The 12,327-nt window shown below is 35.7% G+C and overlaps 1 protein-coding gene across 2 annotated transcripts in view; it reads right to left on the reverse strand.

Annotated features, from left to right (window-relative positions):
- Window positions 1-1,424: 1,424 nt before the first annotated feature.
- EML4 (EMAP like 4) overlaps window positions 1,425-12,327 on the reverse strand; it is a 173,250-nt gene continuing 162,347 nt past the window's right edge. For both annotated transcript variants that reach the window (XM_063302940.1, XM_063302946.1), the window contains 4 exons: window positions 8,157-8,244; window positions 5,685-5,783; window positions 5,060-5,190; window positions 1,425-4,331 (listed from right to left, as the gene is read on the reverse strand). In XM_063302940.1, the coding sequence (XP_063159010.1) occupies window positions 3,834-4,331; window positions 5,060-5,190; window positions 5,685-5,783; window positions 8,157-8,244 (816 nt within the window). In that variant the 3' untranslated portion in view covers window positions 1,425-3,833. The remainder of the gene's footprint in view (window positions 4,332-5,059; window positions 5,191-5,684; window positions 5,784-8,156; window positions 8,245-12,327) is intronic.

Below are 12,327 nucleotides of genomic sequence, written 5' to 3' on the forward strand. Positions count from 1 at the left end.
AGGAAAAAGCTTGGGGAGAAATAGTTCAATATTTGCAGACACTGCTTGCCTTTGTCTTTAAAATTCCGGAACACTCAATAAGCTCCTGGAGTGCTCAGATCTGGAGGTGAGAACCTCTGAATGAAAACCCTAAATCTAATCAAATTAGCCTCTTTGAATTAGGGACCCTAATTCAATGCTCACCATCAGAAGTCCCAGATAGCACTGCCCGTGACAAGAGATTGTGGGAATACTTTAAAACATGTAGAGATACTAAGTTACCTTCTTCTGCTCTAAAGTTTGTTGGACAACAAGCCCCAGCACCACTTGTAGGCACCTTTTTCTTAGAACAAGGCCAAATCTGAGTATACTTCAAAGCAGGTGGTGGTGGCTAGGACAAAAATTAAATTTATAGTTAACATCGTTGCTCTTTTGTCGTTTAATTTCCCTTCTCTTGTCATATTCAGAACTAAAATTTGGTAACAATTTGTGAATATTTGGGGGATTATGCATCTGCAATTCTGGATAGGGTTGATAGGAATTGGGAGTCCCACATCTGGAGGCTTACACATTTCTTACCATTGCATAAACCCATTCCTCCCACTATCCAACCCAAATGCATGTTCCTAAGCTGTTAACCTTCTGCATCTATTTCACTTCCAGTATATGTGAAAGAGGAGAGCAGACAGAAAGGCTAATAGAACACCTTGATCATTAGCTTGTAGCTAGAAAAGGAGAAACTAGAATAGTGGTTCATAACCTGTGGATTATCAAATACCTCTCTTCTGGGATAAACTGGATATAAACACTGCACGCCAGACAAAATAACTGAACTCTGATATACAGATATATTTATGATATCTGTATATAAAACCAACCCAAGATATAATTCAGTAAGACTTCTGTTCTTAATGGTCATCATTAACTAATCCTCAATGTGAGGTTTTATTGGAGCCCACTGGCACTTTTGAGAACAGCTGAAACTTCTCTTTCTTAAAGTTGTTCACACATGCTTGTTGTGAACTGAACAAGTACAGTAATTTTTGTCTGTTTGCTTGTTTGGTTTTACAGTTTCCTATTTTTTCATAAAACAAAAAGTTTCTTAAGGTAGTAATAATGTAATCATTTTTAAGGATGAGGAATACTGAGGTGAGCAACTGCTTAACTCATGAGTTCACCCCTCTCAAGATACTTTAGGATGATGGATGGAAGTCTGATTGCAAGGGCACTCTGACTTGGACATCCCTGAATCCTTGCCATGCCCAGAGATTGAGCATGAAGCTTCATCGTAAGTTTTGACACAGAATAGGATGAGTTGGACTCATCTGCTATGCCTCAAGATAGATCACAACTGCCTTGAGTTCTCCAATCCACTGGGACACAGCTGTTTTAGATTACTGAAATTCAAACACATGAGCAGAGACAAAGATACACAAAAGAAAAGATTGCTACATTATGTAGATTCTTTTATTTTTATTATTATTCTTAAATCTTCAGATTTTTCTGCCATGAGACAGGAATGCATGATAGACAGAATGGCTCAAACATCTTCACATGACACACTCAAATCATGTTTCATTCACAATTTTACCCTATAACATTTACAGTTTACATAATCCCACCCATTTCTATTATCACAGATTTAATTATCTATTGAACAGTAGTTGCCAGCAATCAAAAGTTGTAAGGCTTTTTTTTTTCCTTTTCCCTTTTTTTTGGCGTATTAGAAAAAAATCATTTAATCTACATGAGGAAAATCACAACTATTAATTCTCACTTTACATGGCAACCTCAAGGTAAAAGATATTTCCAAACAAAATGCACTGTTTTCATGGTATTCACTGAGGATGAAAGAGCTCTACAATCCATTTAATGTTAACTAAAATTACTAGAAGAACTATTTTACCTTACTGTGTTTTTAGAAGTTGTGTTATTCAGTTAATCTCTCCCTGTGGAAAGAATGGAACAAAAAATGGGGGAGAATTTTCAGTGAATCCCCTTCCTCCATCTGTTATGGATGGTTATAGGACCCAATGAAGCAGACCTGGAAGTTGAAAATCACGGAAAATGTCCCTCCTCCCTGGTAGATGCCTCCTTTCCAAAGGAATCCATTATCTTGATACAGTATTTGTATTTGTGTTGCCCACAGGCACTCTTTGGCAAAGTGGCCAATCATACACTGGAGTACTCCAACGTATTATTTAACAGTACAGCTTTTTAGATAAAGCAAAACAGATCAGTTGCTTGGAATTAACATCTCTATCTGAAGATAATTTTGAGGTTTTCCGGAATGGATGTAAACAAAGATGTATATGCACCTGTATGTATCTGTATGTGACAGTATTTATGTCCTTTGGGTGTCTACACCAATTGTTAATGTTTCCACTGTTGAATAGATTACATACCTGATCTGTACCATTTACTCCTGAGAAGATAATAGAAGGGAATGACAGTTCTGATGCACTTTGGAATGGCACATTCACGTAAACGCTTGCACACTTAAGACTTAACAAACTCATCCAAGGTTTCTAAACACAATTTCTAACTAAGATCTAAAATATTAACACAATTTTAAAAAATCCCATGTAATTAAAATATAAAGTAGGATGTTTTTCAACAAACGTTTACACAGGAAAATCTAGGTATTTAAGAAAAATATAGCTGATGCATTTTTTAATTTTTTTTAAAAAGATATTTTAAACACATAATAAAATGCCATGATATCCCGTAACTGGCCAAGTCCAGCTATCTCTGAGCTGCACGGCTTACAAAATTGGATGAGAGAGAGAGAGAGAGAGGGAGAGAAAAGAAAAACACACAGAAAAAGAGAGGAAAAAAAATCCAAAAATAGCCAACATTATCCAAGAAAATGGGATGTTTATATTACAGCTATTAAAAAGATGGCTGTAAAAAGTCTTTTTGAAAATTTCTTATTTTTAAGGTTATCTCTATTTTTAAATAACCAAGTCAATCATTACATTACTCCCGAGTATCAGATTTCATAACTTAATGCTATTTCTCTAATATTTAGACTCTTACTGAAAGAATTAATTGTATCTGAAGGTCAGGTTTGAACTTGAGAATTAGAACTTCTATCTTCATGCAGTTAAGTCAGTTTGCATCAAAGTCACAGTTGGTGTTCTTGAATTTCAGTATGTTGAGGCAAGCAGTTCCTTGAAATTACATCATATAACAGTCATCAGGTGGAAAACAAAGAACTTGCTATCTTAATTTTCTTCTTTTAAGATCTACTATCATGGAACAATAAGAAGTATACTTTAATATGAGTTGTCTTAGGACAACCAGCATACGAAGTAGTGGCTAGTAAGAACTGATAGTTTTAGAAAATTGCATAGGTATTAATCAAGAAGGCAATAAGCACAGCACTGTCCAAGTGCCACTGTGATGTTGTCTTATTCTCCTCTCCTCCTCTTTTTAATGTAAAAAAAGAAAGAAGAGCTTCCTGAAGAGCTTTCACTAGGGTTAAAACACATAGCAGGCATTACCTAACACTTCTGTTTGCTCTTAAAAGTTCTTTCCCAGAAGATTTCTCTACCTGCTCCTCTCAGCAACTTTAATTCTCCTTCCCTCTTCCCCAGTTATTTGCATCATGCCTCTTTCTCACAGCAATTTCAGAATTATATTTAACCAATGGAAACGTTCTAATTTCTTAACTAGCACTTGACTGGAACTGTCAAAATGAGTCCTTACAATAATTCCATGCATTGAAAACAGAAGTAGATCAAACTAACAAGCCTTCCACAGAAACTTGAGTGCTCCGTGTCAAAGCTGCTTCCCTTCTTTACTTGAACCCTCTTCTTCTTTACAAAACAATGTGCACTGAGAGAAAATATCTAAAGATCATCTTGAGTTTCAAGCTGATAAGACACTGGAGAGTTTTCCTGCTGATCATCAATAACTGTGGATTCACTCTGCTCCTCACTCATTTCATTGGAAGGCTCTTCACAATTTGGCTCTCCTGGATCCTGACTGCTTCCCTCACTTTGCTCCTCATTCTGCTCTTCATTGGTCTTCACAGCATGCTCCAAGTGACTCTCCAAAGATGGTGAAAAGCCATCCATTAAATTTTCACTGGCTGCCATTTCATCAGGTGGTTGATTAAGGGGCACAGGGATGCTTGGCTGTGTAAAGGTGTCACTGGCAGTTACAGGCACTTTGTTTGTGCCCATTTCTACTGCAGTATCATTCTGCGGCAAAGTTGCTTTCTCAACCAGTCTCCACTGAATGATACTCATATCTTTGCCTCCAGTTGAAATTAAATGACTATCATTATGAGTGAAGCTGACATTTGTTACATGGCTACTATGGGCACTGAATTTATGACTTGGAGCCTGTTGACACAAATTAAAAAACATCAATTTTAGGATCAAACTATACATCAAGTAGTATTATCTCAATTTCCAATTACATGTATTTCCCAGAAAAAATGTATCTCATCTTTCCAATGGATTGTAAATTTTACCTCACCACACTCTTCCCCAAAATATGAATCATTATAAACTCAAACATGAATTCTACGTTAAGTCTGATGTGCTACTGGTCACCTTGGCATATATAAACTTTCAAGCAATAGATTTTTCTGGTAGAATAAATATGCAGGTCTCATAGGAATGGATTACTCCCATTCTTCATGTAAATACTGCTGCCATAGTAGTGGGGAAGTTCCTTACCAGACTAATTGGTTAGCATCTTCTAGCAATCCTAGTAAATTAAACATAATACAAATTTCTATTCTGTCCTTTCATTGCAGTCACTGTGCTGCTGACAGTTTAAAAATTGCAAATAAATATGAAATTAAAAAGAAAATGCAGTGAGAGACAAAGAGTAACTTGATCATTATAGCTAGTATGGCAACGGGACAGATTTTTTTTCTAGGTTATATCCACCATTGAAACCACACAAAAATAATGGGAAATTTGGTGCAGAGGAAAGGAAATGGTTATTTCTATAAGAGATTCCATTATTCTAGCATGTGAACCGGGGGTACATGGACATACCATTACAGTCTATACCCACATCTCTTCTCACTCCTGCTCTAAAACATTGCCTCTAGACTTACCTTTGCTTTGGAGCAGGGATATTGAAATAGATGGACTTTACAAAAGTCATCAGCCACAGCTATCACCTTCCTATTATGGGACCTCACAAGGGCATTTATATCTGTTCCATCTGATCCTTCTGGCCACACTCCTTCATTATATGAAAAGAGAAGAATAAGCATGTTACAGAAACCTTTGGCCCTCAAGATCTTGGACTCAAACTCCTATTAGCCTTAGTCAGCCAATAATTCTGGATGGTCACAAGTTCTCCATCTATGGCTTAGAAGAATCTTAAGCAACCTATTACAAATCTTAAGCAATCTATTACAAATGCATGGCTATTTAAGAATCTTAAACTAGATAATCCTATGTACAATAAATTATCCTAGAAACACAATTTCTCCTATGTACTGTATATGAGAAAAGACAAATGTTTTATCTGAAACGGCACAACCCCATTTAAAATATGTTCTAAGTTCTTTTACTCTTAATAAACAGCTAAAAAACTTACTATTGGCCAAATTTAGGAGGCACAACAACTGCAGAATGCTTAAAATACTCTATGAATAGTATGATCTTTGTGTTTTTCAGAGTAGGTTGATTTTAAACTCAAGAATAATAATTAAACAGGATTATGTTACTCACCAAATACCTGAAATCCCAGCACACAAGTGTATGTTGTCCAATCTATGTCCTTACAATCAGAGCGATTCCTTATCAGTTTACAGCCATTTGGAATGTCCCCTTTATAAAAATACATAACCGGTATTGGAGTTGCTATTTATTATTTCCATTTGTATCCAATCTTTCCATCCCTAGGTTCTCAAAGTAACTCTCAGAAAAGCAACATTCAGAAATATAAAGCAATTAAAACCCTGTTAAAAACAGCAACTAATCATTATCGTTCCAATTCAAAAGAGCTAGTTGAAAACAAACGTTATGAGTTATTTCCTAAAGCAGAGAAACAGTAATCTCGTGATGGAATATGTTCCAATATCTTGGGAACAACAGGAGAAGGTCCTCTCCTCTATGCCTAAAAAATGGGCCTCTGAAATTGGTGGAATCTTTAAGAGAGACTCTTCTGTCAACTTCTGTGTCTGGACAGGCTCAAACTACACAGTTAAACTATATTGGAGTGAGGTTTGTTTAAGCTATCTATACTATTATTTTTTTTAAAAAAAACGCTAAATAAAAACAACTGACAAATATTTTGAGTTTGAATAACTGTTGTTTAAAAGTGCTTACTAGCAGCAGTATGTTGCAAATTGAAAATATTTTTTCACTATGCTATCACCTGTTATTTAGGTATCCCAAGTGTTCATGATCCAGAGTGATGGAATGCCAAGCAGATTATTCCACATGGCATGTATGATCAAAGAAGGATTCAAAGATAAAATGGAAATAAAATCAAATTACTCAACTATCTTTTAGCCATAGGAGAAATAAAAGGCTAAACAGCAGCTTTAATTTTTTAAAAAGAGAACATTTTGTTATAATTAATAATGCGTACAGTTTGTACTGTAGATGTACTTGTACTGCAAGCCCAAGAATTAGGGGTGACACAGTCGTGTTAATATGAAAAAGATGATTTCAGCAGACTGGCATTCATAACTGCCTGTGCATATACTACTTCCAGTGCAAATCCTGTTGTAACATGACTGACATTTCTAAGCTGACACATCTCAAATCTCATGAAAAAGCCTCACATATCTTGAAAATTTGGGTCATAGCTACTTTAACTTACATTTTGGACTACAGACCTGTTTCCCTAGGTGCTAACAGAATTTAAACTTATTTATAGTGACAGACAGGGGAGAATAAAACCTTAAACATTCCTTTCCTTCATTGGATTTTCATCCCTTTGCTCCATTGGCTTTAGAGTTAAATGATATAATTTCTTTTATTTCTATACAAGGGAACTCCACACAATTACTATAAACAAAGAAAGTGACCAAAGACACCCTTCAGTGGAGTCTATACATAAAGCTGTCCATCCTACCTCTATGCTCAAAGGGATCAGGATCAACATATATGGAAATAATGTAAATTACTGCTAATAATAAGACAAGTCATCTTCAAATTGAACTTGACTCCTGCTGACTTACATGGATGCATCCATGATTTCTTGGCAAGATACAAAACGCCTCCTTTGTATCTGCCTCCTTTTGGAATTTTTTTGGCTAGAACGATCTAGCAATCTCAATGGTTCCTAAATCTCCTTCAGCTTACAGTCAAAAGCAGGAATGATTGAATGAAATAGGCATTGTGTTTTATAATTTATATGTAAATCCACCTTAAATTGGGACAGATCTGGATTTATCTGACTCACATCCTGCCTATGTTTCATAAGCCACTATTTTTCACCACTACAGAGTAACAATTTATGAAAGACATCAGACCCATCTATAGATCCATGGGGCCTCTTCATATGAGTTTACTGTTACTTCATTATTATTCAGTCTTGTTCAGTTTTGTAATGTTCATATGCTGGATGTCTTCAAGCTCATTTCAAACATACCTTAACGATTCAAGGTATTTTAACTCAAACTTGATTTTCATGTCTATAGTAAGCCTTATTTTGGCAATATAAGGGAAAATCCTGCAAATGTGTGACCATTAAGCTGAATGTAGCCTGCCAGTCATGGATTTTCCTAGTTTAGGAATCCCAAACAAGCAACAAACCCAGGAGATTCTGCCAGACATAAGGAGAATAATTCATTTTGTAGGTCTAATACACATTGAACATTTTGAGCATATAAAATAAAGATTACTAAAAGTACTAAAATAATTCTCTTTTAACTATTACATCAATAAAGAAGGGATTTAATCAAGCAAACACACATACCACTTTCAAGCTACAACTTATACCCTGACATATCATACCCCAGCACCACTCTTGTGAAGTATTAAATTAATCAATGGCCTTGCAGAGACAGCAACTATATTTGGAAGCAACATTAAGAACAAAATAGCTTTGAACAATATTGGAAGGTCAGGTTACAGAAGGTCATATTATTATCCTCTGTCAACAACCGTTCCTTGTACTGCATCCGTTTTTCCCTTCCTATGATTGTTAGCACTTTTCTAGTTTGGAGGTAGTTACAATTTTGTACTCACAGTATAATATTTCATAGTCTCCTGAGTTGGACATTATGTATTTGTTTTCTGGGGACCAGTCAAGGTGTGTAATATAGCTGGAATGTCCCTAAAACACATATACACATAAACAAACAAAAAGGAGATAAAGCAGCTATCAAAATTCCAGTTAAAAGAGTTATTTCTCCTTCTTTCATGTCTTATTTCTCCTTTAAAATGTTCACATAAACAAAATGACACAATAATTTATAAAACTAACCTACCAGGTCCTGTTGTTGAAGTGTGTCCATACATTTTGATAGGGCTGAACTAGAAGCCCATAAATGGGACTACAATTACCATAAATCCCAGCAAGCTTTGAAATTTAAGCACATGGCAGACAGAGGCAGATCCCTGCTTTAATCACATCCCTGTGTACTCTTCTTCCTTCTCAAGTGCAGTGATTTCCTCATACATACATGATTTAGTAGCAATAGCAAATCAGCCTGCCAATAACATCTGAACCTGGGCAAACAAGGTTTATATGAAGATGGAGTAGAAGACTACAATTTACTCTTAAACTAAAAGAGTGGACATACAATAACATAAATGTTTGTTATGACCCGTCTTTGTATAGAGCTTGTTTCATGCCAAGATTTCCTTATGGGATGCTAAATTTATCTGGCTTACATGAATGAATTTGCTTTTACAATTTCCCTGTTGCTCAGGAAAACATGCAATGGGCTAAAAAAAAAAAGAAGAAAGAAAAAGGAAAGAAATCTCTGTCCCCCACCCCCACCCCGCAAAGTGTGTTATTTTGAATCTTTAAGAAATGAGAAGCTAGCTCTAAGACAGGAGGAAAGGAGGGCAATCAATTACTAGATATTGCTGGGCATTTAGCAGCTGTTAACATTTTTACAGAATTTGGAAAATGGGGGGGGGGAAAGCAAATTCAGAGATTCTTTTGTGCAAGAATATCCCTTGGAGCAAATAATATGAGAGCTGAAGATCACATTGTTGCAACAGTCCAAATAGTTTACATTGAATGTATATTTCTATAAGTAACTACCATGCCTTCAGTGGCAGTCTCAGCAAGAGAGTTATTTTACATTTCATTTCTGATTTACCATATACGTACATGAGAACTACTGGCATCTCAGTCTAACAAAAACTACATGTACTATGTAGAAACTCTGAAATATGGAGGATAGGAGACTGTCAAGTTTCTGAAGAGAATGCATAGAATACAGGGCTATCACAAAGTGACATACATGAGCCAATTAAATGCTCACCAATCACATCTCCTTTTATTATCAGATAATTTTTTTTCTTTTTTTTTCTGCCAACTATCAGAGTCATTAACAGTTTACACTAAAAATGTAAAATTAAGAGTTAAAAAAGGCAAACTAACTTCAAAGACACGGGGGAGTTACAGCAAAAGCTTAACTCTGTGGCTGCCAGATGAGCTCTCAGATGACCTCCCTGAGGGGTGGAAGGTCTTACAGAAGATGGTATTCTCTCTATTAATCCAGACCTAAGCTTTAAAATTAATAACCAGCTCAGTGTATTTTGCCTGGAAACAAATTTACATACTAACACAAAGAGTGAAGAATATTCTACAGTCCTCATTCCCTGAAAGTTTTTGGAAAACGTATGACTTGGTGAAGCTTGGGTTCAAAAATGAAAGGCAGAATAAGCACATCATTTTACTCTGATCTTCCAAATAAATATATTTTCTGTCCTTCTTTCATGTGGGGTAATTGTTTATAATGGAAAAAGTTTCCAACCTCCCAATATTTGTATCTCAGGTGAGATGTATCACTTATTAAATTCTGATAGAGAATTTGGAATGTCAAATTAGCATTCAAAACTGAAAGATACATGTGCATTCAATTGACATACAAATTTGCTTTCTAGTCTCTGCATATCCAGAATAATATAGCTGACAAACAAAATAAGCACAATATGGAGAAGAACTGTACTAGGATTCATGACACTTGAACCACGATATACTGTATGAAGCAATGTGGCAAAAATGGTCCCTGAAAACAAGTTTTTGGACACAAAAATAATTCCAGAACTAACTAGAGAACTAATAAGCATGGAAATCATGGAACTCTACTGTATTTTATCACAGTTAAAAGCATATTTTTCCTACATTTAAACTGGAAGGAATCGTATATGTATATATCTTCATGCCCTAAAAGGGCAATCAAAAGGTAAAGGGCTAGGAAATCAGGAGACTGAGAGTTCTAGTCCCACCTTAGGCATGAAGGCCGTCTGGGTGACCTTGGGCCAGTCACTCTCTCAGCCCAACTCACCTCACAGGGTTCTTGTGGGGAAATAAGAGGAGGAAGGAATATTATGTTTACTGCCTTGAGTTATTTATAAAAATAATAAAGGCAGGATAGAAAATACATAAAATTAGAAAAAAGGAATATAATATAAAGTTCATCATACAAATCAACAGTCTGGCCCTCTGGTACACCAATCCTGCAAGCTATAATTAGAATACCATTCTATCAAAATCTGGTTTGTCCAACAAAGCTGAATCAAAAGTATAGTCAGAGATTTGTCAACCCACTCTTTGTAGCCTACAGTGTCTGCAAGTGGTATGAGAAAAACGAGAATGTAAGAGATATGTTTGGGCAGCAGCAACATACTAGGAAGCAGGTATTGATTGGGGAAGAATTCATGGAAAATAAACTCTGGGAAAAACCTTGCGAATGTATTAATGAAGGCACCAAGAAATTCAATAAAGTATCTTCTATGGACAGTAAAAAAAAAAAAAAAAATCTATATGTGAACTCTTGGATAACTTGCCAGCAACCTTCTCATGTCTATTTTATAGCAGCCTGAAATCAAGGAGGGAAAAGCAGCATTATAATTCCATTTGTTCTTATCTATGAGATCAATAGGCTAATGAGCCAGAGCTTCCAATAGTGATTAATCAAAATTATTATATGTTTCTTCTGTTCCTCCCTGAGTTCCCTACTGTCATCAGCCCCCCTCCCCAATTCTTCATACCTCAAAGCCTATTCATATTAACTGCTGCTCTTGAGGCATAACAAGAACAACTTCATTTACATCATCTACAGGTGCACAAAGCAACTTACACGATGCTCCAAATAAAAGGGAAAATGCTCCAAATAAAAACCGAAAAGTCTAATGTTAGAACCTAGAAAATCAATAATTATTCTTCAGGATAACATGTATGGGTGGAACTGAGACAAGAGAGTACTGAAAAAACGATTGGGTCATTCGGAAACCCCAAAATCAGCAAGGATGGTGACTGGTGAGTACTTGCTTTCAAGTTTCTTTCGAGTACACATTTTAGGCACATTTAAGCAAAAGATGAACGGCAAAGAATGACTATAAAAGTATGATAGATATGATTTCTACTACAAAATAGAATTACTGAAGGATGCAAACCTTGTGAAAGCTTCTGAATGTGGGAAAGACTATTTTTTGGTTCTTTCAAGAATGGAACTTGGGAGAAAAACAGATTAATCTCCCAAAAGTTAAATGGAAAATGTATGTAAGGAAAGAGGATGTGGAAGCTGAGAGAAGAATGACAGAGTGTCATATAAGTGTTTGGAGTTAAGCTATTATGTAATACTTACATAATGTTTTGAAAGTGAGGAAAAAGGGTGAAACGAAGAGCCTTCAGCAGAGTGAATGGCATTAAAAATAAAAGTGATTACATGATTCAGAAAGAAACTGAAGAGCAAGGTTTGGACAGGAGTATTTTAGAGATTTGTATGAGAATTATATTGAAGGAAGAAAGTTGTGTAAGTCTATGGTAGCAAAAAACCAGAAGGAGCCTAGTAGCATTTTTTTCTATATTTTTAAATAAAATTTGGTCAGAAAAGGTGCTACCAGATTCCTTACAAGAATTACAGTAATAAGTTGTGGAGCTAAATTGGGTAGAACGCTATAAATATTTGTGTCCAAAGACAAATTGATGGAAAGGAAATCATCAATGCTGTAAAAACACTGCAAAATGCTTAAGACTGCAGGTTTTGATAGAGAAATATTAAAATATGGACTTAGTCCGCTTATAGAATGCCTGTGTGACTGGTTTAATGTATGTGTGAAGAATGTATCTGTGCCTGGTGACTGGAAAAATGCTACTACTGTTCTTCTATGTAAACATATAGTGCACATGCAAAAACAGGGATTAGTTAAGTGTAGCTGGGATGAAGTTTGGCAA

Source organism: Candoia aspera, chromosome 1 (assembly GCF_035149785.1).
Source record: "Candoia aspera isolate rCanAsp1 chromosome 1, rCanAsp1.hap2, whole genome shotgun sequence".
Taxonomy (NCBI): domain Eukaryota; kingdom Metazoa; phylum Chordata; class Lepidosauria; order Squamata; family Boidae; genus Candoia; species Candoia aspera.